Source organism: Pelobates fuscus, chromosome 4 (genome assembly GCF_036172605.1).
Source record: "Pelobates fuscus isolate aPelFus1 chromosome 4, aPelFus1.pri, whole genome shotgun sequence".
Classification (NCBI taxonomy): Eukaryota; Metazoa; Chordata; class Amphibia; order Anura; family Pelobatidae; genus Pelobates; species Pelobates fuscus.
The window spans coordinates 347,642,655-347,669,096 of NC_086320.1; the positions used below are offsets into that span (position 1 = coordinate 347,642,655).

Sequence of the window (26,442 nt, forward strand, 5' to 3'; positions counted from 1 at the left end):
GTTACTCCAATAAAGTGCTAAATGGCAATATGTGATTTTATTATTGATATTATCAAATAACCTTCAGCTCAGAACCCACATATAGATGATTTTGTCTCAGGGTAAATGTGTGTTTTAGTCGTTGTTTATGCACTAAATAAATGTCTGTCGCTGTAACTAACAGAGAGACACAGACAGACAGACAGACAGACAGACAGACAGTGTTAATAAAACCCAATGAACGTATAATAAATATCAGCTTATACGTTTCTACACAATAAGTATAATTCTCAGCGATGACTTGAATGAATGTTAAATCTGCCTATGCACTAAACACCGATATTGTAGCGCATTGAAAGCTACCTGAAATGTAAAATTCAGCTTAAACCCGCGCAGCTGTGACTGAGTCTAAAATGGACAAGTTTCCCAAATCAGCTATTTTACACAAAGCTGGCATTTCACTATTTAACTACACTTTCCTGCCATTCGCAGTTTAGTAAATACCCCCTCCTTCCCCCATAGTATACTTGCTGTGGTCGAGGGTTTGCTTGTAGTCTGGAGGTCAATGGAAAAACTGAACGTTTTGCAACTCATTCTGTAGAATTATCGCTAAATGAATTCGGTGACACATTGTTTGTAAAAACCCTGCATTTCTAGCTAAGTGTTACTTTATCCCTATCACTCCGGATTAGCCTAAAGAGACCCAGTCTGTGACTGACCAACACATCACTTCATTTAATCCACCCCAAATAACTTAATAAACCAGTCACCCCACCTCCTGGCCGTGTACACAGTGTGTCCATCGGTGTATATGAAATGGTCTTTAAAACGTCCTCTCCCAGCTACAAAAAGCACAGATTGCTGTAAACTTAGAAATGCTCCCTCCGCTCCATAAACTCACCTTCTATTCGCCCTAATACACTCTTAGGGGATACCATAACCACTGTGCTGCTGACTGCTACACTGTGTTTATTTCATGGTTTTCCTACCGTACTCAGTATCACATGTTGTCGGCTATCGCCTCCTCGTCAATTCAAAGCCGAGATTTCTCCGATGTACCCCAGTTAATTTAATTTTATTCTCGCCTGTAAAAATAAAAAATGTGGTATCCAGCAAGCTTTGTGTACAGATTATATTATACTATATAATAAAAAGATGAAAGTCAGCGTGCTCTGTTGTGCAATTTGTTTATATCACAGCATGTAATAACGAGGTGAAATCCAACTTCCTCGGTGTATAATGTATCTGCTATACTATAAAATAGCAAGGTGAAATCTAGCATGCTTTAGACACTATTAATTCATATTATATATTATTTAATAACAAGGAGAAATAGTGCACGCCCTGTGCTTAATTTATTTATAATATATTATTTGATAACAAGGCAAAATACAAAATACACGGTGTATAATTTGTATCTATCTTATTATTTAATAACAAGGTGAAATGCATCATGCCCCATGTAATATTTATTAATAACACATTGTTTACTAAAAAGGTGATATAAAGCATGTACTGCGTATAATTTATACATAATATTATTTAATAAGGGGAATTACAGCATGCACTGTGTATAATTTATATAAATCATATTATTTAATAGCGAGGTGAAATAAAGCATGGGTTGGGTAATCATTTCTTTATATATCATATTATTTAATAAGGGGAAATACGGCATGCTCTATGTCTAACGTATGTATAATATATTATTTAATAACAAGGTAACATCCAGCGTGATCATTGCATAATATGTAAATATTATACCAGTTATAAAATGCTGTGTTATTGCATACTCTGAGTATATATTACATACGTTGACATTTAAATATAGCATGCTTTCTCTACCATATAAATATATAAGTGAAGGCTTTGTAAAATCAAATAATAATAATGAATAATTCTTGAAAAGTTTTATTCATGTATTTTTTATTTTATATCTCATTAACATTTTGGGGAAATTGGAAAAGCAAATGTGCTTGTTGCGATCACACAGTTTATGAAGCAGATATCTCCAGATTCCTGTCGCTGTTTCCACATTTGTGATAAAATATATTTTCCAGGTGCACAACAAACCATTCACCGTGCTTTCTGCCGTGCTGAGTATATTTGCAAGGGGGGTATCCAGAGCCTCTTTATGATAAATATGCTCTCTTTTCCTCTGCTGGTTCGAGGCCTGTAAAAACTGCTCTCAGCATTTAATGATGTATCGCAGTTTAGATATAATTAAGGAATATAAATATCGACAATTCACCTTTATTTATTTTTAATTTTTTTTTGTGATTTCCTGATTTTTTTTTTTTTTTTATAAATTTATAGAATCATTTTCTGGCATTACATTGCTGATTATATATATATTTTTTTAATTATTATTTTTTTTTTAATTCAACTTTTCTCATCCATTTGTACTATTGTGAAAAGGTTCCAAAGAGGCACAAAGTGTCTATCTATTTGATCATTCCAGATATCAATTTAAATTCTGTATTTTTTTTATTTTTTCTGCTACACCCTTTAAAACATTTCACAATTGTTCTAGAACGACTGCAGCAGTGAGTATCCCAAAACACCAAAACAATTAGGGGTGACCCTAAGTAAGGTGTAGAATGAGGGTTCACATAAAGACTTTTACCAAACAAACCAAGATAATCTTTGGGGGAAATCATTCCTGCTTGATGGAAACATCCTGTTTTGAGGGAAATGAGCACTGAACATCTACTGCAAGTGTGTTAATCAAAGTGGAAAGGCAGTGGGAGACTGGGGGAGGGGAGAGGGGATTAACCCTTCTCTTGCCTGAGCCTATCCCCAATCAAAGGGGTCCCTCTTATTGAATTCCTTCATTTTCCTCCTTGAAGATCAATATTGATCGTGAAAGTCCATTTTAAAAGGAGGGAGGTCTTGAAAAAAGCATTTCCTTATTAGTTCAGGCTGTGCTTGTTATATCTGCCGGATTTGATCGATTCCAAATCAACAGCACAATGATTTCTACAAAGATAAATTCAAAGTTCTTTGTGGGAAGGGAAAAAAGAACGAAAGCCGAGATGATCAATAGTCAGCAAAGAGTTAAACGTAATCATAAGGCCAGTATTTTCTGAACTCGATTATCTAATCACACTTACTTTAGATATATGTGGTGGAAAAGCAGTTATTATTATATTTTAAAAGTGTGTGTGTGTGTGTGTGTGTGTGTGTGTGTGTGTGTGTGTGTGTGATCTCAAACAATAATATGTATAATCCCAGAGGTAAAAACCAACAACAATAACAACAGACTTAGACATTTTAGACATTTTGTCTGGCTTGATTACACTATGTGTGTATTTATTACACGTATAAGGGAAGAATCAATTTGTTTCAACATGTATGAAGTGAAACAATGCATGTTTTAGCTGAGCACGTGGTATTCCGATAAAGAGAATTTATTTGATGTTATTGTTACTGTGTTGTTAGCTGTTATATTATTGTTGTTATTTTGTTTACACGACTTGTACAAAGTTACCAGGTTCAACAATGTTGCTCTAAGATTAAAAATATATAGATTGGAACCTGATACTTTTTTTTTTCAACAGGATAGAAAGATAAATATTTGATCAGTATATATTTAGGCCTTTTTTAGAATTTTTTTTTTAGTGATGTTTGTTATTGCTGGCGATAGTTCTTTATCTCCCTGTGCAATGTTCCTGACAAACAGCCTTTGTTATCACTTCTCAAATCCATTCAGTAGATTCACACAGACAGGGCAAGTATAAGCAATGGCCAAACCAACCTTTTCTTATTTACTGTGTCTCTTATGTGATTAGCATCTTCTCAGATTGGCTTTTTTTTTTTCAATCCATTTGCCCTCTTTAGTCCTTCTATTTACCAGAATGGAGACACCCCCCATTCAGTGCTCTGTCCAATATTTCCCTAACATCACTGCACATCAGAAATCACAGATGTATTTTTCTTTAACACACTGATATTTTAGTACAGATTTGTGAGATATATTATTTACCACAACAACATGGCATGGACCTACTGTAAACAAACTATAATTTGTGATATGGGTACCTAGTGCTAATTCCCACTGAAGGGAGTTTTGAGGCTTATGGGGTGCACATAGAAGGGAGTTTGCTATTCTATCTGACAACATGACTATTTTCACTTCTATAAGGGTGTATCCCACTCATATAAGTCAGGAAAGGTCAACCCTTAACACATATGTATTCCTAGTTATCTGGCCTTTCCAGAGTTGCCCATATAAAGGTCTTTGATTACAGCACAGTCCAAGTTAGACCATAAAGCTATTCACCCCTGACAATAAGGTTTTTCCCAACAATTAACAAAAAACAACATAATAAACCCATTTACAAAGGCATCCCTATTTACTATAAATTAGACAGTCTTTAAGACATCAGTGTGCAATTTCACACACTTTACAACTACACTTTGAACACTGTCCCACAAGCTTGCTGTTAGTGTAAATTCACATTTCTGCAGAAAAGTGGCAAAAATACTATTCTAAAGAATAATTAAAAAAAAAAAAAAAAGATGAAAATCTTTCTGCCTGCTAAAACTCATTTTTTATGTTACACCCATAGTTTTTTTTATTTACACCACTGGCCTGTATTTGTGACAGCAATTAAAAAAAAAAAAAGCAAGATAAATTGAAAATATCTCAAACCATAACATGTCATACTTGTATTTCCATATTCTAGAGAGGGATACATATATATGTGTCCCTTTATCTACATACTGTATTATCCATGTGATCTACCAATATCTATATATATATATATAATATAGGCTGAAGGAAACAATAAAGATTGCACTGGGGTAACACCTCTCCTTTGTTTTCCATACACTGTCCCTATATCACATGCTCCCACACATGCATCTATCTACTTCACAAATTAAGCATTACAAAGACAAATGTACCATGTACTGCACACAGTGTGCATGATCTCACACAATTCTCTAACATTCTCATCATTTGGGGCAAGATCTGGTCAGCAGGTATATATAGCATATATAATATTTTATATAGCATCCAGAGAGTCATAGTTTATTTTTTTGTGCAGTACTAAAATTAACCATTGCAGATTCAACAGGCAATAACATCATCTTATATTGTTTAATTTTTTTTTATTTTTACCCCATACAATCCTATGTCTTGCAGAGGCCCTAATCATATTGCTGACAGCAAAATAATTTTCTTTAACACACAGGATATTAGGCATTGTTACTGGATATTCCCAGCAAAGCCTGTGTTGTTTTTCTTTTGTAAGGCAGGAGCTGCTGGTGGGGAAGGGGGATGTAGCAGGGGATGGGATCTCTGCCCTGCAGCGGACATACTCCCTGTCATTCCCCAAGCCCTTTTGTGAGTCTCCATGCAAAATATCAAGGGCCTTTTAAACCTAGTGCTTGTGAGGCCTCCTCAAATTTGAAAAGGAAGGAGGCAGAGAGGCCTACCCCAAGGAAAATAAAATGCTCACTTCAGAAAAAAAGAACACACGTTTATTGCAGGAGACTTACTAAACATATCTCCATCCACCCAGAATTTAAATCACCCTTCCACGTTAAACCACAAGAATTAAACCTTAAAATGAACTTACACCTTATTTGATACAATCCTGAAATGTTCCTCCTGCTAACACAGGCAGTGTCCCCAAAGTGCACAGCACACAGCTATTTCCATACACTAAATGTTATAAAAATGATCCTATTTTAAGATCATTTCCTGACAATATATTTTAACTTTTACTGTAGTGTCATGGGTAGATGTGAAGAGAGATAGTTACACATCCTGTAGCCTTTGTATATTTTAAGCCTATGTCTCTCTGGGTATATGTTTGCCACAAACACAAGGAACAGATCAAAACACAGTACTTTGGACAAATAAAAATCAACAAACCACCAGGCCCAGTTTATACCTCCAGGTTCTAACCTTGTGTGGTTTTAGTGAGAGGAGAGGGGTGCAAATGTGATCTTTTTTAAAACAGCAGTTACAAAGCAGGGTCTGAGAATCACAAAGCTAACCAGAGCTGCCATTCGCCCTGGACACATAGCATTGTTACACCCCATCCCCAATCTTTAAATGTACCATTATTCCCATTATAATCATCAGTAGCACAGAGTGAACCATTAATGCCTATCAGACTTATTAGAAGCAGCAATTATCTTATGGTCTATGTGTGTGGACTGAGACTAAAAAAAATTATATATAATCGAATCTACCTACTCAAATATATATATATATATATACAGTATACAGTTTTATTGTATATATTTTTTTATTGTGTATGTGTTTTAAACTGGCTTTATGCAAATACAAGCATTTTCTAAATATGGTATAAGTATGGTGTGCATTTATATATACACACGTGTACATGTATACATGTATATTATTCGTCTGTGTATAGACACATATACACAATACATAATACTATAAGAATAAAGACCAGGTTATTGCAAAATTAGATAAATTAATATATTTATATAAATAAATATACACACATATAAATATATATATATAGATATACACACACCATATACCTATACCATATAGTTTGTTTTTGCATAAAGCTAGGTCATATATATATATATACAGTTGGCCACTGTCTTGTAGTATTGGGTGTTTGTTGGTTAATTTTGTTATTTATTGTATTGCATAGACACACACCCACACACACACTCTCTCTCTCTGTTTCAATACATAACTCAGAATGTAATATTGGAATTACCCACTGCCCTCCTAAATATCTCCAATTGTGCACATGAAGCATATCAGAATGTCATAAAAATTAGTATTTCACGCTAGCATTGCACAATAAACGTAAATTAGCACAACAAAAGGGGAAATAGTTGCAGTTGGGGAAGGACAGAGAGAGTGGATCTAGGAAGTTACATTTGGGCACTTTTTCTTAAAATCTCTTTGCAGATCTAAAGCTGTAATTGTTATTTCCCCCCCTGGTTTGTCGTTGTGATTTTTTTGCCCCACTCCTGTGAAATTCTTGTTGACAAAATAGAGCAAGTTCTTCAGCTGAGACATTTGTTTATATGTGAATAGAGTTCTGTGCAAGGACAGTATAGAGAGGGGGAAGCATTGCACACAAGGGTTGTTCTTTTTCCTGTATTTAGAAACTGAAACTATTAGCTACTTGCTGTGTGTGTGTCACCGTGTATTACCATATTGCACACATCGACGTATATTACATTCTATTCACCCCTCCCCCCCTACAGCTTTAGATTTCACTACTAAATATAAATGTTACAATTGTGGCACTTTAGACAGATCTTCCCTACATACAGGCCCTTAGTTTTAGGAATCAGACATGTACCTTTATTTACAATCATTCTGCACTTTTATTTTAAAACTTCTTAATAAATTTATAGCAATCAGATACATGCTGATATATATCTGAATTCCAAAAATCCCAAACAACATCAATATACAATAAATAAATTGCATGTCTTGTTTGTTTGTTTGTCTGTAGCATTCTGGAGATTTGCTGCATTTTACTTTTTTACAGTAATAAAGTATACAATCTACAAGCAATCCATTAGCTGAAGCTCCTGTAGTAAGAGGTATTCATAATAGCAATACGTTATTATGTACTGAGGTAGGAGACACGTGTTAGTGAAAGATTATACCAGTTAATATCTGTCCTAAAATATTTGGAGACAAAGGAAAAAAAAAAAAAAAACGATGAGAAGGAAGTGTTTTGAATCAGTCTGATAGATGGTGACAATCACACACATTAGAAGCATTTAGAATCCCATGTTGTCATTTAGAATGTTTTAAACCCAAAGAACTATTAAAGTATCGATGTTGCCTTGTGTGTATACAAGCAAAAATAAAATAAAAAATACGTCCATATTATTTAAAGAGATAGACTGAGCTTTCGTGCATCTAGCCATATTCACAGTGAGGCCTGCTTAGAAAACGTGTCGAAATTAAACCCTGTTTTTTTTTATTTCTTTTTACTTTATTTACATTTGCATAAATCTATTTAGAATTTAAAAAAAAAACGTAGCAAAAATGTTTTTGTTGTTGTTTTTTGTTTTAAAGGTAAAGTTTTGCAAACAGAACCCCTTTCAGATAAAACACTGCTCGTTTAATTATTAACACAGTTTGTTTTTTTTAATGCAAAATGTTTACAGAGCACCTATTTAAAACTTGGACCCCCCTTATCCCTCCCCCACAAAACCATCCCCATATATATATATATATATATATATATATATATAAATCAGAACTACTGCTGGAATAATTCAGATTGAATTTAAATCTGTTTCATTTTAAAACAGTGTTTCGTTTTCTCTCTTCTGTTATTTTATAAAACAGAAAAACAAGCTGAAACATGCTTTTCAACAGTGCAATTTCCAATTTTACTGTTTTCACCACAACATTAGACAAAGCAAAAATGTATTTAAAAAAAATAATAAAAAAAGATCTGAACAATTCTGAATATTTCCTATAAGCTTTAAGTGCAAAGGCAGATTCTGATTGTCACGTGCAGTAAAACTCCTGTGTCTATCAGGATTATTGGAATATTCAAGTTTAGAATAAAATACAGGCAGTTCATCACAACTTAAATGACTGGTGTGTCAAAGCCCTATACACCATGATCTAAAAAGTATTCACACTTTTAGTTTTCACAATTCACGTCCCCTGCACACATTAAATTGTCTGTGTCTGCTGTTTTAGCTACGTGTGTATTGTATTGTTTGTTTGTCTGTGTTTGTGATCCAAAAAGGATAAACTATACTGAAACTATAAGGCATAAACTATAAGGCATTTAACAAAAATACAATGACATTTTTGTCTTTTTTTCCCCCCCAATTGTGTTTTGTTCAAATCCAACCCAATACCCTTCCAGTCCATAGGAACAAAAGGTCTTAAGTGCAACTGCTCATTGAAAAAAAAGCAAAAAATATATATGTACACCTTTTCAAGCTAATTCTAAAAAAACTGCCACAGATATTTAAAGTGAAACACACTGTGCAATCAATTCACAGTCAGACTTCCAAATTTTCAGATGTAGTGCAGAAAATGCAATGGCTCATAATATTTTTTTCTTTTATTATTAAGAAATGCTTTTTATTTTTTTTTTGTTGACATTTTGTATGTTGTAGATGAATTGAGGTACCGGTGCATTGTAAGAAATCTAACAGCAAAACTGTTTCAATGTATCCATTCAAGATCAGGGCTAATGTGTGTTTTAGCTTGAAGTAGTCTGTAGATTGTAACATAAACAAGCTCCATATTGCAAAATAATGTATCCAACTTTGATTCTTCAGAGACGGCGATTCCATGTAATAATAATTATAATTATAATAAAATAAAATAAAAAAAAAAACACAGGCTGATACAACCAATTGTTTTAAAGAGAAAGGCAAAAGAAAAACGAAAAAAAAAAAATCAAGATACAATAAAAAAAATTATAATAATTCCCAACTGTGTTATGAGTGAAATGTCCTGAATTTGTGGCTGGGGGGGAGAGGTATAGCAGAACCCCCCAGCTGCCATTTCCAAATAGGATGTGCCTTGTTTGGAGTGCTATATTCCTTTGTGCTTTTTAAGGAATAGGCTGGAAGCAAGTCCCCGTCTTTGCCAATAATTAGTGACGGTGGACAAGGGAAATTTGCCATGAGATTAAAGGGTCTCTTTACTGCAGATGCTACATTGTTGGCTAACCTTTTACGTCGATTGGTCACTGTAAAGCCATCCAGTGTTCCTTCACAAAAGTCACTCTTCCCTGGGGGTCGTGGACTCCTTGCAGATTTCAGATTTGGTTTACTGGGGGTGGTCTGTAAAAGGGGTCTTTTCCCTAGCACCAGAGTTCTGTAATTTTTTCTAACTTTAGCACCAAATTTATAGTCTCCATCCTCAGGTTTCGGGGTACCTAAAGTGCACGGGGGGACCTGACTTGGGGCCACCACCAGGTTTTGGGAAGTGGTTTGAGGGTCAGTGCACTCAGGGTCCTCCTTAGTTTGCAATAAACTCTCATCAGTCCTCTCCTCAGTCACATCACTGTCAAGCTCGTCCTTTGCAACATTGCACTCATAATTTAGCTTATGCTGAGTAGTTTCGTATTCTTCATTACTGTCTTCTATTTTAATTTTAACGTTGTGCAGAAAGGATAAATCAGTGCATGGGTCTCCAGTCCCCCCCTGATGAGTCTGGGCAGAGCCATCAGGGGTCTCTGCTGCTGGGGCACATAGTCTGGAGGTTTTGCCCTGGGTGTCAGATGAGGCACTCACACAGTTTGGGGGTCTGTGGGCTGTAATACTCCTGTCCACACACGGTGTGAGGCTTGATTGAAGGAACTGCTTCCCCTCTCTGTGTAGTCTTTGTTGTGGCAATGCATTGTTTTTCTTTGGGCTAGGTGTAGAGCCCCCCTCTGCAGTAACACAGTTAATTGTTAGGTCAGTCCTCTTTGCATTAGAAGAAAACCCAGAGAGTGGGAATGGGATGACACAAGCCCCATCACATCTGATGTGGGGCCCAGGGTTGGCAGTGCCAGGGGTAGAACACACGCTGCCCCAGGGTTGCTGAGGATTCCAATCATCCTGCCTCTCACACTTGAAGTCACAGTTTGATACTTTGTTGCTGGGGCTGGAGAGCTGATGGTACAGGAGGTTAGTCTGACCCAGGACAGGAGCTGTTGGGCTGGAGAAACTGGTTCTGCGGAAACGGATACTTTGTACCGAGACCTGACTGGTCACAGAGCTGGAGTCTGACTCGGAGGAGCTGTCTTCCTCTGAGCTGATCTCGCTGGACTCAGACACACTGCCCTCCTCCTCTTCCTCCTCATCTGAAGACACAGAGTTGCTGCTGCTGGAAAGGCTGGAGCCAAAATCCGAATCGTTGGCTGCGTGTTCCGAGTAGGAGCTGGACTCTGAGTCGCTGCTGTAGCTCTCCTGCAAGGTGGCCAAATGCTGGGGGCAGAAGCCATTGACCAGGTGGACCCTCTCCAGACAGATGGAGCTGCACTTGGATCTATAGGTTTTGGGAATGAAGAGGAGCCTCCGGCTGCTGCTGTAAGAGTCCTTTTCGGCAGAAGATCGTTTCCTTTTGTACCTGTATGTCACCCCAGCAGGGCAGCCGAGTTTGGGCTGGGCAATGGCTGGCTGGCAGTAATAGGCTGCAGGGTGCTTGGTGCACAGAACCTCCCTGATGTAGGGCAGGCTGGAGTGAAAAGCCGCAACGCAGTCTCCAGTGAGGGGGACAGTTTCATAGTTTAGGGGGCTTTTGCAAGGCGACCTCTGTATTTCTGGGTAGCTCTGACCAGTGTATTTACTTAAAAAATGAGGTAGATGAGCTGCCGGTAGCAAGTCTGAGTCTCTGGGAGTAAAGGCTTTCCCGTTTATTGGCTGGGCAGATTCATTCAATTCCAGCCAAAGTTTGTCCTCTTTCCAATATCTGGAGTAAGGGCCGGGGGATGGGAGCTCCTCTTGCAGATCTTTTGTTGCCAGGGCCCTGCTAAGCCTCCTCCTTTTTGTTTTAAGGACTCTCTCTGTCTTGCAGGAGGTGTATAGGGCTTCCACGTCCTCTCTGGAGATCAGAGTGCATTTGGCTGCATGGAAAGCTATGGAGTTGATGGATTTGAGTTTTCTCAGCTCCTCCAAGTCACACTGGTGCTTTTTCACTTTTAAATAATCCATGCGCTTGTGCACTGTAGTCCTTGGGATATTCTTCAGGAGATCTGTGAACACCTGCGACAGGGCAAACATCTGCTTGCCCCTAATAACCAGGTACCCCAGTCTCACCCCATCCACCAGCTCATATCCAGATTCCAGATCCCCCATGGCTTGGATCATTGGAGCCCCAGCATTTGCAGGCAAAGTAAATGGTTAGAAAATCCAACGGCTGATGTTGCAGACTCAAGGCATCCTGCTAAAAAAATAACAACAAAGGCTGTTATACCCCTTAACCAGTGAGAGGAGGAATGCATAGATACACACATGTAGGGTTTATCTGTGCATGCACACATGCACACACAGCAGCTAGCTAGGCAGAGCTACATGCAGGCAGTGTGTCAGAGCTATTCTCCATTGTTGAAGAGGCTGAAGGCAGAGCCTGGGAGCTCAATACCTGTGTCCCTTTAAAGCCTCCTGCTCCATTCTATCTGTAGAATATTGGAATGTGAGCTGGGGAGTCACCAGCCAGCTGCACTCACTCCTGCATTAGCTCCAGTTAAAATGACACAGTATAGTGAGTCCGTCCGGAGACACCTTCATCAATTAATTCCCCCTAAAGCCAGCGCTGATTGGACACTCCTGACAGGTGATGCAATAAAAATTGATATTCCACCCCTTCTCTCTCCCCCCCCACCCCAAAAAAAAAATCTCCGGCTAATTAGCATACTCTTATAATGCCACCTCCCCTTTTAAAGTAAATAATGCATTTACTATATAAATCTTTTCATCAAACTAGCCAACCTTAAATACACCCACATGCACTTATATGGATATATATATATTTATTTTTTTAACGTGTCTGTGAGTTGCTAAAGGTAGCAGTCAAAGTATTTGATTTTATGAAAATTCCACTATATTGTAATATCTCTAGTTATAGTGCACAAAGACACGTGTGTAAGTATGCGTGTGTGTGTGGAATATACATATATGTGTGTGTGTGTGTGTGTGTGTGTGTATATATCCTACTATGCATCAAATAAATATTTTTATGGAGTATATATATATAAAAACACACATATTATACTGTGTGTGTCTGCTGTTTTATATATATATATATATATAAAATACTGTATGTGTCTATTGTTTTATGTAAAGAGTATACTGTATGTGTCTGCTATTTTATATATATATATATATATATATATATATATATATATATATATATATATATATTTATATATTATACTGTCTGTGTCTGTTGTTTTATATATATATATATATATATATATATATATATAATACTGTATGTGTCTGCTGTTATATATATAATACTGTATGTGTCTGCTGTTTTATATTTATATATATATATTATACTGTCTGTGTCTGCTGTTTTATATATATATATATATATATATTTATATATTATACTGTCTGTGTCTGTTGTTTTATATATATATATATAATACTGTATGTGTCTGCTGTTATATATATTATACTGTCTGTGTCTGCTGTTTTTTGTAAAGAGTATACTGTATGTGTCTGCTGTTTTATATATATATATATATATATATATATATATATATAATACTGTATGTGTCTGTTGTTTTATATTTATATATATATATATTATACTGTCTGTGTCTGCTGTTATATATATATATATCATACAAAGCATTTAAGGTCGCCATAGGAAGCAGTATTTCAGTATTTGAGCTATTTCTGGCTTTCTCTAAGTTCCACATTCTCGTGTAATTCGACGTAAAGAGACTGAGGACTTACTATTTCCTTTTCTTGATTTTCATCTTTTTTTCCCCCAAATAGGTTATTATTTTCTGCCTCACAGGTTATCAAAAGGTTGTGTATCTTCGCAGATCAACCCCCCTCAATAGCAGGAGATATTCCTAACATCTTGCACAGGAGAGGACAAGGGGGGGGGGGGGGGGGGGAGAGAGAAAAAAATTGAGACAGAATATGCAGAATTCTGAAAATGAAACAAAGTGCAAAAAATAAAAATGTAAAAAATAAAAAAAAACACCAACAGAAAGAAGCTACACCGTGCTCCGGCCCCCACTAGCCCAGTCTCCTTGCCATGGCTTCAGACACCAGGGATCCCAGGGAGCCGGCACTGGTCTCAGCTCCAGCAGGGAACACAAATGGAATTGATCAAAGGTGCTTCTAGAGTTAGTCAAAGCTGTTCTGAGTCCTGCCTGCAACAGTCTTAAAGATCTTGTCCCCTTCATCTATTCAGCTTGCACTTCCCACTTTTTCATTTGCCCCAAACACTCTGACGTTAACCCTTTTATAGCCAGAGAAACGCAAGAAAAGATATTGTTCTCCAACGCGTTGCTGCCTATTGTGCTTTGTCAAAAAAAAAGAGGGGGGCGATGGGGGGTTAAGTCACTTCGAAAAATATATAGTCTTTTTTTTTTTCCTTTTCCCTCTGAGTAATTAATTAACTAACTAAGAATGCAAGACCTGAAAGAGTCACAGGACACCCTAAAACAATTAGTATTTTTATTTTACATTTCTCTCTCTTTTTTTTATTTTTACAAAATAATAAATGTGCTTATTAGCAAAAAAATAAAATAATAATATTGGTATATACATTAGAATTCTAAAATTACAATGAAAGATTCTCGTCTACATAGCTGATCGCCACCAAAAAAATGCTCTGATATCCCTTGTGATATCTAAAATGTTCACTAGACGATGGAGAAAATGTATTTACAATGTACAAAATATAAATAATAAATATCTATATAAATCCCCTCACATTATTTGCATCAATATGTCCTAAATTAGAAGGCTGTTTTTTATTTTATTTTTTTCGTGTGTAATTAATGGTCATATGGTATAGCCCTTTTCATTCAGACATCTCCAGACATTTTAAATAGATTGGTAATTTTCATGAGTGCATCAGACATAAGGACTTGCAGCCTAGCCCTCTCTCCTTAGCTGCAAAGACAGACTTTCTCCTCTATCTCAGTGTGCAGACCCAGGGTTCACATTCTCTTTAAAGGACAGATATACCTTTTTCCAAGACCCAAGAAATCATATAGCTCAACACAAGCTGTTTTTTTTTTTTTTTACATTGAGATTAAATCGTATCCCTGAACGTATGTCGTGATATTCAAAGCCACAGACTTAAATAGGAACAGTTCAACAATTCTTCATAGTTATTGCAAGCCCACTGTACAGAGCCCCTCCTATCACCTATTCTGTATATACATTGATCTGGAGCATGCAATGAATTACTGCAGGATTTAATATCGTGCCCTAGCTTAATCTAAAATACATTTTTTTGCCATGTCTTAGCTCCACAAAGGAGGAATCCATATATAGTTCTCTCTCTTTTTTTTTTAATGTGGACAAATGTAAATAAAATAAAGAAATTCTTTGAAAAAATGCAGATCGTAAAAAGGTTACACAAAGTGTAGTCTATATATTGTTGCTTAAAGCTGTTCGCGTGTTTTCATTTGCACGTGTTCAGTTTAACGTGCTTTTCCTCTGTAGTGGAAAAGCAGTTATTTAAAAAAGAGAGAGAGAGAGAGAGAGAGAGAGAGAGAGAGAGAGAGAGAGTGTGTGTGTGTGTGTGTGTGTGTGTGTGTATGTGTGTGTGTGTGTGTGTGTATTAAACAGGGACGGTGTGGCCTGCTTCCACATTCCTTGCTAATTTTGGGGGGATTTTGCTACAATTTTGGGTTATTCCATATATGAGGGAGCGAAGCACATTAAACATGGTACAGTCTACAGATCCTTCCATCACTTTTAAAATAATTAGTTATTTCATTAGGGCAGATAGATGACGACCTTGGGCCACTAATTCTCTCTGGCTTTTTGAAGTCTATTTATTTATTTTTTAAGTATGCTACAAGTTTGCAATATTTTAAAGGTCTTTAGCGTCACAGGTTAAACATTCTTTAATCCCATAGCTGTACATCGTGGTTCTCTTTTATTCATATCGGGATAGAAGATTTAGTCCGGGCAATAGCTCGCTTTCCCTTTCTGGGGTCTTCTCCGAAGCACATTGGGGGTCTTGGCCAATAAAAAAAAAAAAACTGACAAGGGCCCCTGATCCTGAACACATGAAAGGCTGTAACTTCAAGATAGATTTGCATCTAGACAAGGGATTTCGATCAATAGTTAAAGACATTTATGGTGCAGATTATTAATGCGGATTGTAGACACCACTACTATCAGCAGGAACATTCCAAATGAAGAAGATTTTATTTATTTTTTAAATAATGATAGAAATTATGCAATTTCGTCCTTTTGCTATGAATTAGTAATCTCACCTCCAGATGTAAACTCATACCTTCCCTTTATTGTTATCAATGTCAAATTTGACAGGCAAAAAAAAAAAAAAAAGAAAAAAAACAACATTTATTTTCAAATATAACTTAGTTACTTTATTTAATAAAATGTTTATTGACTATGGAGATAAAATATTTATGGGAGAGATACCATCTATTAGTACACAATTCAGTAAATCCATGAATTTAAAATAGCTACATGGGGGCATAAAGCATAACTGTTATAAATGTAATAAAAAAAAAATATAATAAAAAATGTTTTGTTGTAAAGAGTGTTTTTGTTGACTCAGCGTGACAGCAACATTCTATCAGTTGTTTATAAACAACACGCTAACGTTCTGGTCATTCCCACGAAGATATAGACAAGAAATGTGTCGCTTTGCTGTTTGGAGAAGTCTTTTTATGACCCGTCTACCCTCTCTGTGACCACTGTGCCATAAACCAAGATGTAACTGTGTCTCGGCTAGACCTTACCGCCTGTCCAGCTAGTGGGTTACTATGTCTCCATTCAGATTCCTCTGTCTGTCCAGCTAGATTGTTACTGTCTGTCCATCCACGTTGTTACTGTTTGCACAGCTACATTCTACAATGTCTAGGGCTGGAAAACCCAGCGAGACACTGGTGGACTTTGAGTAGATGATGACAAAATTGCTGTAGACTTAAAAATTGTATGTATTTGCCAAAAAACAACGTGGCCTTGTATATCCAAATGTGTTACCAGTAAAATGTACCACTCTCTAATGTGTACATGTGTACATGTATTAACTTAGGGATTGTCTATTGAAATAGACTATAACTGCAAGATGATATTGTGTTTAGTGAAATAAACTAGTTATTTATACACGCAGTATCATTGTTATATAATATAAATGTACATATTTATGGAAATCTTACATTGTGAATTTTTACATTTGAATTCTCCAACACTGCTTGATGAACTATTGAGTTATTTGTATCTCGAGAGAGACTGTGTGTGATCAGTTCTTGCACACGTTATTCCAAGTCGTATTTTACAAAGTCCAACCGTTCCCTTTTTTCTGTCTTCGAATTTACCCCAAAATAAATTCTTTAAAAGCCCGGAATACGTGCAGCGATTGTACTGTTAGTCTGCCGTTGTGAGTACACACAGCATGCCATGTTGTGTACTGACCCATGTCCACAATGTTGTGACCTTCTACCCTTTCCTTGCCCCCTGACCCCTTCCAGAATTTAATGCAGCCTTTTCTAAATTTGCAAATCCTTGGGTGTAAAGGGGGATTGATTGTCTGAGGTTTGGTTTTAAAACAGTATTTAAACAAAAATGTAAAAAAAAAACCTAAACAAAACAGAGACAATGGCATTTTACCCAAATCCCTACTAAATAAAACAATGAAATATATGCAGGTAGGATCTCATTTATATGTAGGTTTATAGCAATAATCTGCACTGTTATAGCTCTGTTCATTTTGGTGAATACCAGTTACATTCAGAAGTGATCAGAAGGCCATTGAGAACAGTAACCAGGGGTTTTAGACTGAGGACCAGGCTAGGTACACGTTTTAAAGCCCTGGGGACATTGTGGCGACTAGGGGGATAGGCAATTCTGGCAGAGGAGGATGGGGGAGGGGTGAAAAGACTGATAGGATCTAAAGCACATTCCCTTATCTGAGATTGTATCAACTATTGTATAGGGCGCCGTAATTATGCAGGCGATAAAACAATGGATCCTTTTGTTCCCCAAATAAATAAATTATGTTTGCTGCTCGATAATATTTTAAATCCCATTAAACGTTGTCAGGACTGGACTTTTTTTTATTTATTTATTTTTTTGCATTGGTTGTAATACGTGTCAACAGTAAATCTCACCTTAATGGCAACATTTTTGTTTGTTGTTGCAACATTAGAGAAAAATGCAAAACAATTTAATCTCCTCCAAATTCCTAAATTTTACAGGACAATTAAGTGTGTGATCTTTCTTTCCTCTGCAGTGTTAATGTGAGTTTTAATGATATGTTATAGTAAATAAATAATAGGATCAGAGAAATACCCACCCATCTTGATTTATTTATTTCCTGCGTGTGAATTTTTTTTTTTTTGGAGTCATTTTCCAAGTTATTGAAAAAAAAAATGGCACACATTCTAATTGCATAGTTAATCTTGAGTACTGCAAATCACAAAATACAAAAGGCGTCAGGTAATAAATTGGCAATAAAAAGCCCCAAAATAACCTTCCATGAAAACTGATCACTTCATTTAGATAACAAGTAAATGTCATTACGTGTAGCATTTAATATCAGCGAAATCTAAAGTAGGAGTTTAAAAAGCAATTATTTTAGACATTGTGGGCTGTTGAAGGATTTGATGTTCAGTGAAAATTTAAACAAACAACTTGGGTTTATATAATGATAATACGGTCCCAGCAAAGGTATATGCGAAACGCTCATTGCAATTCAGCAGCGTTTTATATGCTGAAGGAGAATTCCTGACTTTTAAAGGACCCTATATTAACCCTGTTTGTACCACGTATTTAATGGCATCGACCAATATGATAGGCTTAAGGGTAATTTTTGAATACCCCTAATGCATAAAAATTATCTCGTGATTTTTTTTTTTTTTGGAGGGGGGTGGTGGTGGGGGGGGGGAAGGATTATTTTCTGGTTTTATTTATTTATTTTTGGTACACCCTCCAAGAGATATATACAAAGAAAATTGAATAATTTCTTGATATTTTATCATGATATTTAAGTTCTATTCTGTATGCATTTTTTCTGTTTTATAATTTTCATTCATTTATCATTTTTACATTCTACCAGCAATTTGTGACACAGATCCACAGTTTTATCTACTTAAAAAAAAACAAAAAAAACAATGTTAGGTGTAAAAGAAATAGTTCATTTAACAAATTAGAGAGAAGAGGAACAGGCCTCCTCCTTCCAAAACTTCAGACCTCCAGTGCTCTCCCTCTCTCTCTCTGGGTGGATGTGAAGGTCCTAAACGTGACTGATTCACAAGGCGGGGGTCTCCATTTTGCCACAACGTGCACAGCAACTTAATCTTAAACCAAGAAGGGGATATAGCGATTAATAAATGGGATACACAATGCAGCTCAGTATCTAGGCTCTGCAAGCCTGGATCTACTAACTTACTGGATGGAAAGTCCTGGAGTTTGGATCAGATACAAAGGAAGGTAAGAATGTATCCCCCTCTGCTCCTGTTTACAGACAATGGGCGAACAAAGACAGGCAGACATTATAGGGCTGTTGTCCCTTTAATTCTGTATTTGTTTTTTTTTCTCGCATCCCCTTAAACTTTGCATTTTTTGTTTGTTTGTTATGTATCTGCATTGTTATGTATTTCCTGGAGATTATTGTTGCTGTTGTTGAAAGCAGATGGAATAAAATGATCGCCCATTGACATGTAACGGTGAGGTCAGCAATGCCTTGTTTTGTTTGTTTTTGTGTATATTTTTTTAAATAAGGATTTTGCGCCAATAAAACGTGCTGTAGAGAGGAATGTAGCAGAGTTTTCCATGGTGGAAATAAAGTCCCGGGATGGAGTGTGCATTTCGACTGTGTGTGTGCAGCCAGAGTTATTTTATTTTATTTTTGACACTAAGTATCATGTCACATCGTTCCAGGAGGAGGGGGTGGGGGGTAATAATAAACTAACACACAGCTCCCCAGGCTGATCTGGCTATCAGGGTATTGGGGAGATTCGAGGGTCTGTACAGCCCGATGGAAACTTGGGGTGTTACTGGTTACTGGCTTGGGGTAGTACGGTGTAGCTTGGCTGGAATAGCAGAGTATAGTTTGAATGGCACAGTATAGAATTACCTTATTGGGGTAGCACGGTGTAGCTTGGCTGGAATAGCAGAGTATAGCTTGGATGGCACAGCATAGAACTACTTTGTAGGGGAAGCACTGTGTGGCTTGGAATGGGGTAGCACAGTAATTTTGGATGGGTAGCTGGTTGGCATGGGGCAGTTTGGCTGGTTGGCATGGGATAGCCTGGTTAGGACAGCTTTTTACAATTTGGATGGCATAGCCTTATAGAGCTTGGTCTGGTTTATTCCTGTGAATGACTAGTATTGGGGCAGTTCTGGGAAAATTAGGGAGCAGCAAAAAAATAAAAATAAAAATAAAAATAAAGTCTGTTAGTTAGCCCGGGTCTGCACGCCTGTGTAATAGCGAAAAGCTTGTCAGGTCTAATATGGTCTGACAATGCACTTTATACATACAGCATACTCAGAGCTGTATAAAGGAGATAGCGCATAGATCTGCATGGTCAGGACACTCCCAGGGCACAATATACAGGATAATGCATTGTTCTTTGTGGTAGGTGAAGTGTTACACACAGTATATAAGGGATATAACACGGTCTGGACAGTCCCAGATAAATACAGTGGACACAGCATAGATCCAAACATGATTCTATTCAGAGATCTGATAGTGGTTCGAAATTTGGAACGTTCACAACGCCAGTTAACTTGTCTCTATATCTAGGGTGACACTATACAGGGTAGGTAACAGTGACACACAGCATCACACACCGAGGATGTCACATATTTTATATAACCCAATAACAGGTAGATTGTGACCTCTGGGAAACCAAGGACTGCTTGTGAGGTCACAGATTGCACCCTAGTTCCTGCCCTAATCTACCCAGCACTGTGTGTACAGTACTGTCTATACTACAGTAAATTTAATAATTATGTAATAAATCTTTGCGGATATTCCTGGTTGTGTCCAATGAGATTGTGAATGCATATTAGGCAGTTATTTCGAGGGATCTGACAGTATCTGTGCTGAACACGAGAGGTTACTGGGGGGCAAGTTATTTGTCAAAATCCTTTAAGAACTTTCAGAAATCTTGGAAACCCGAGCCCAGTGATGGATAGAGACAAAACACGCTCTGCAATGGGATATATATACACTAAATTGTGATAAGTGGAGGTCCTGGGAAGAGAACTGGAAAATTTCAGTAGAAATCAGACCTGGAAATTGAGTTGAGAAATTGCTTTCACATTAGTGGCTGTGCAGCCCTTTCTAAAATTTGACATTTTTAATTTCCTAGAAATTTATAGAATATATCTTTATAATTCGAACCCACCCCATCATTCATTCAGCATCAGAAGATGACATTGTTCCTTTCCCCCCCCACATACAAACCCTAAGTAAGCAGAGACAGGGACACAACATTTAGTGACCAAATTGTGTGTCATTATAGCACTAGCTTTACTGATTTGTACTGTTTTGGAGGGGCAGATAAAAAGTTCTGTCTTTTCCAGTTCTAAAGACACCATGGCCATCAAAACAAGAAGCAATGGCAAATGATATTTGATATGGTCACTGGGAGATTGTCTTGACCTTTAGATATCATTAGCCATAGCCATCAGTATGGCATTTGCACATGGCCAGAACTCCAGAGAAGAGGGGCCACACTGTGGGTGTTCAGCAACTGTGTCCTTCCTGGTTTTAGATAATAAAAAAGTTTATAAAATTGCTAAAGAAAAAAACAAAACAAAACAAGAGCCCTGCTAGTTTAGCTGTCTGTTTGGCACAGAAGGGGTTAAAGAACATGAGGCTATAAGGATGCTACCTTCTTGCTTGCAGCCTGACACATGTATATGTTTTCTAATCCTCTTGTTTGTAGTATTGCCAAGAGCTTCAGCCAGGCCAAGGCAGGGAAGGGGGTGGGGAGGAGCTGATGGGGTTTGGGTAGGGTTATAGGAGAAGGCGGGATAGTGATATTACTATAGTACATAGCTGGCATAATCCAGACCACAAATGACAGATCGGAGCATTCCTCACCCAAAACTGACAATTTGTGTTTGTAAAATGTAATGACTAGTTTAATGTAATGTCAGATTTTTTTAATATTTTTTTTTTTTTTTAAATGGTGGGATGCTTACAATGAAGATAAAGAATAAAAGAAACAAAACAAACCTAAACAAATATATATGTGTAGAGAGATAATTAGCTAGAGCAATCACAGTCCAAAAGTAATATTATGAATTGAAACCTGACCTGCGAGTAGTGATAGGCTTTAAATCATACAAGTCTTTTAACTAATGGATTGTGGCACATGGACAGTAGATTTTTGCTATAAATGTAGACCGAGTAAGATAGGAATGCAATTCACACATATTTGCAGTGTCAATGACAAACCATCATTGGATTAGTAAATAGACCCTTCCCACCCTCCAAAAAGTTAACCCCTTAAGGACCAAACTTCTGGAATAAAAGGGAATCATGACATGTCGCGTGTCCTTAAGGGGTTAATCAGAGGGAACTCTGCAAAAGGGGCTGTCCCTCAAACCTTACCAACATAAGTATTAAATAGCAGGTCACTAAAATGAGATGGCTTCTTTGTAAGACTGATACATGAGTAATCAAGGTTTAAAGAACCACGTGTATACAGGAAAACATTTCAGTTCTGGTCATTGAAGGAAACAAAATTGGCCTGGGAGAGACAGCATATTAACCTTTTCAAGGCCAGAATTTAGGCAAATCTTTGTGCAATGACTGCCTTGGCAAGTTGTGTGTCATGAAGGTGTTAAGGGATAATCACAGGTTTGTGTGACCCCGAGAAACTGTCTGATCACCCTGATATCTTAGAAAACAGGCCCCTCAGGCTCAAATCTAGGATGTCCTGGATCTAGGAGGATATAAGGGACATTGTATGACTTATAATGTATCATTTATTTCTGTTTAATATGTGATCATATAGCTTTTGTAGGTCTGAACTACAATTATGTGCTTGTAGCAACACCAACAGTTATGTTGTAATCTATATCTGAGGATCTGTGAATTTTATTGTTAAAGCACAAAGTACAAGTAACAATAATCGGTAGTCACATGGCCTGTAAAAAAAAATAGAATAAAAAAAAAAATCTAAGAAAAGAATGTAGTTTTAAAAAAAAAAAATGCACAGGCCTTTCTTTTGAATGTTAATTTTTTGATTGCTGCATCTTTAGAAACATCTGAACTAACTCTCAACACTAGCCACAAAACAGTCACTATCCAGGGCCCAGTTTTCCACATAGATCTAATCCACCCCCTTTACAATTGAGAATCTTTGGGAAATTATACATCAATCCTTCAAAAAAGTTTCACGCCTTGATTGGCTGGAGTGAAGCTCAATGAGTTACATGTAATTAAGACACAATTGATGCCCTTTGCTTTAGTGAAAAATCACAAAAGAAGGGAAAGGAAAAAAAATGGGGCCTTTTGATTTAGGCCACATTATTTTGCAGACATGCCTTTTCCACAATCTTTATAATTATGGAAGGAATTTAAAAAGTTGAACACAAGAAAATGTAGCAATATATTGATCTTGGGCAAGATTTATCCCCCGTTGTGCATTAAAATGAGGTGAGATGCTAGTTTGAAAATTGTCTGTTTAAATCAGACGGTACACAAAATCACGAAAACACCATGTGAATTTACAAAATATTTAGTATATTGGTGGTAGTAGTTTTTAAAAGTTCCACTGATGTTCTGTATCAAATAACAATATATTGCTAACAATCACAGTAACTTAAGCAAACAGAGAATTCGAAGCAAGTTTCAACATTTTAATCCCAAATTAATGACTTGAGGGTTTATTCACTAAACTACAAAGTGCACTGAATGGAAAATGGTAAAATATTTAATTTGGGAAAATTCTAAAAATGCCCTAAAGACACAGCTTGGCTATTTCGAGCATGAATTTTGCAATACTTTCTACAAGTCAGAGTTAACCAAATAAAGCCCTCTGAATCATTTTCCACTTTGGCTAATTTTTTGCTAAAATGTGTAATTTATTTTGAATTCCTGACAATTCCGGTCTAAGTGAATTAAGAGGCATCATATTAATACCGGTTTAGTTCCTTTCTATGTAAAAAGGGATAGCACACTCTTAACCGCAATAAACTCAGAAATGCAAATGACCTGTGCACACATGCACTCATACAAGGCCATGCGTTTATCCACGACACTCTAAATTTTAGCTAAATCCCAGTTTATAAAAAGTGTATGTGATCTGGATAAATCCTCCAATTTAACGTTTACCTTTTGTATTTGTTTATAGTGTGCGGTCTTTCCCCCCAATTGTGCAGCACTATGGATTATGTTGGCGCTTTATAAATACCAGTAATAATTGTAATAATACCTGTAGCTATAGCTAGGTTTATTTTTGTCTAAATTTTGCCATTTGGATGGCAATTTAATAACATTAAAAGTTTAGCAAATAAACCCCTCAGCCTCCAATTTTGTCATTTGGATTTCAGTTCACTTCAATTCAGAGTTCAGTAAATAACCCTGTTGGGTGATAGGGTCTCTCTGTCTGGAAGTGCAGGAGTTAATCTTGTGGCTGTGGCTCTGAGAGAGCATCCTCTGCATCACGTGGGCCCGCCCTGAGCTCCCGGGTTGACCTTTCACCTTTTCCCCGGCGTTCCATTCAAAGCACTTTTTCTTCCTCACTCACAACACCCCAGCTGACCCCCCTCCCCCTCTATCTACCCTTGCAGCTCATGTCGAGTTTGAGTCTCGGAGAATCCCTTCTTGGGCCCCTTACGTCACCAACGGTCAGGGGTGCCATTCACAGGATCCCCCATCAAGCAGACAGAGGATTCTAGAGCCACCTTAGGGAGTTCTATTCTAACAGGGCCTGGTCCCAGCACATCTCTCCTTATCTTACTCTCTATACATTAAGCTGGATGCTTTTCATTGTAGTTATTTCCTGAAGGTTCTAACGCCAAGTATCAAAAACTATGTGTTCTGTAAATTAGTCTCCTTTTCTCAATGCAGCTTCATTATTTCAGGGCCTTGCAGGAATTCATTCCCACTTTGTTTCGGCATCAACCACTTCTTAAAAAAATGTAGGGCCATACATACCACATAGCTTTTAAAATAATAAAATAAATGTAGGAACACAGAGAAAAATATAATGCAGTTAATGGGAGGGGTGGGGGTAAAGGAGGGTGATGGCTCTAGTACTGAATTCTGTTTCATAGAAAGAAGATGACTAATTTAATCACTTCAGTTTTTGTTTAATAGGATAAAATGTACTAGTAGTCATTTTAAAATATAATATTTTAATAATATAGTATTTATTATTACTGTGCAGGAGTGGGGGGGGCCGGGGGGGGGGGGGGGTAAGGGTAGCACAGAAAAAACAAACAAACCTTACAACAAAACAAAAGAGAAAAAAAAAAAGAATAATTTTAGGGCAGTGGGAATAGCACTGTGGATGACAATATTATATAATTTTAATTTTCTTCAAACTTCCCAATATTTAAAAAAAAAAAAATTGAACCCAGGCAAAAAATATAGGCCAAGATGTAATCTTCTCCTGTAGGAAATGTAATTTTTTTTCTACAAAAATAACATGTCTTTAAATAAAACAATGTGCATGTAGAGATCTAATTAATAACAACTGTTACATGGAATGAAAATGCACATTTATCTAGATTCAAATAAAGTAAAGTAATATGGATTTCTCTTGAAAATAAAACTTGGAAAAAAACGCTGGTCAGGTCCCCCAAAAATGCACAGAGGCAAGTTTGAATAGGAGAAACAAGTCACATATGTAGCTGTCAGGGTTCAGTGATCGCAATGAGAGAGATTCCTGAGCTGTGGACCAAAAAATACATTTTAATGGGACAGTTCCAGCCTTAACCCTTCACTGTTGACATGTTCTGCAATGCAAAGCTCTCAAATAAAATATATATATATATTAGCCTAATTTACTCAATCTCTCTAATTTGAAAGGACGCCTGTGCTGAATACATCTGAAGTACCATATTTAGCATTAACTAAAAGAAACCTATTTCTGAATTAACTGCATTATGTACACAGGAAGAGAATTTAGAATTTTCACTATTTGCTCAGCCATAATTTTATTATTTATTTTAAAAGTTTGCTACTTAACCAAGTTAGTACTAATGAAATTACAGTATTGAGGACATTTGAACTTTACTTATACTTCCCAGTATATCAATAGCATTAACATGATACAGATCTTTAAGAGAGTGGAGTTTATTTAAAATTGTATATATTAAATGAAGTTAAAATACCTAAATATGTATAAATACTCTTCTGCAATCATTGATTTAATGCACATCATTTTAAACATATGATCCATACATGATTTCTACACACGTGAATATATTAAACTTCACATATTAAAACAAGGAGTATCATTTTCTGCTGTGATTTTATTATTGGCTAACTTTAGGCTAGAATTTATTAAGACATTTTAACACAAGCATTTTTAGATAGAACATTTAATAAGACAATTTTGAAGCTGTTAACCCTGTTATTACTAGGCCATTTACACATTCTTCCATGCAATAGATATGCAAAAAGGCATATTATTATTACATGTACACCTGTATCAATTGCCAGCCTTCCCTGTAGAATGTAAGCTCTGGTGAACCTTCTCTCTTTACTATATCTTCCTATAGCATTGCAGGACAGCATGGCACTCTACAAATAAACAATACATTTCGGTTAAGCTACAAATGCCCAGTAGTTTAACATCCAACTACAAGCAAATCTATGCGCTGTATAAA

The 26,442-nt window shown here is 36.6% G+C and overlaps 2 protein-coding genes across 6 annotated transcripts in view; one reads left to right on the top strand and one right to left on the bottom strand.

Moving 5' to 3' along the window:
* Positions 1-8,409: 8,409 nt before the first annotated feature.
* Positions 8,410-13,448, bottom strand: SKIDA1 (SKI/DACH domain containing 1). Of its 2 annotated transcripts, none has more exons than XM_063452529.1 (2): positions 13,375-13,448; positions 8,410-11,851 (listed from the first exon to the last, which is right to left on the bottom strand). In XM_063452529.1, exon 2 carries the CDS (start codon positions 11,773-11,775, stop codon positions 9,415-9,417), a length of 2,361 nt encoding a protein of 786 aa, XP_063308599.1. In that variant the 5' UTR covers positions 11,776-11,851; positions 13,375-13,448; the 3' UTR covers positions 8,410-9,414. The 2 variants fall into 2 exon arrangements, with proteins under 2 accessions (XP_063308599.1, XP_063308598.1); XM_063452528.1 differs by lacking the exon at positions 13,375-13,448 and adding an exon at positions 12,050-12,174.
* A 5,440-nt stretch (positions 13,449-18,888) lies between these two features.
* MLLT10 (MLLT10 histone lysine methyltransferase DOT1L cofactor) overlaps positions 18,889-26,442 on the top strand; it is a 182,673-nt gene continuing 175,119 nt past the window's right edge. For all 4 annotated transcript variants that reach the window (XM_063452530.1, XM_063452533.1, XM_063452532.1 and 1 more), the window contains exon 1: positions 18,889-19,074. The gene's annotated coding sequence lies outside the window, so the exon portion shown is untranslated. The remainder of the gene's footprint in view (positions 19,075-26,442) is intronic.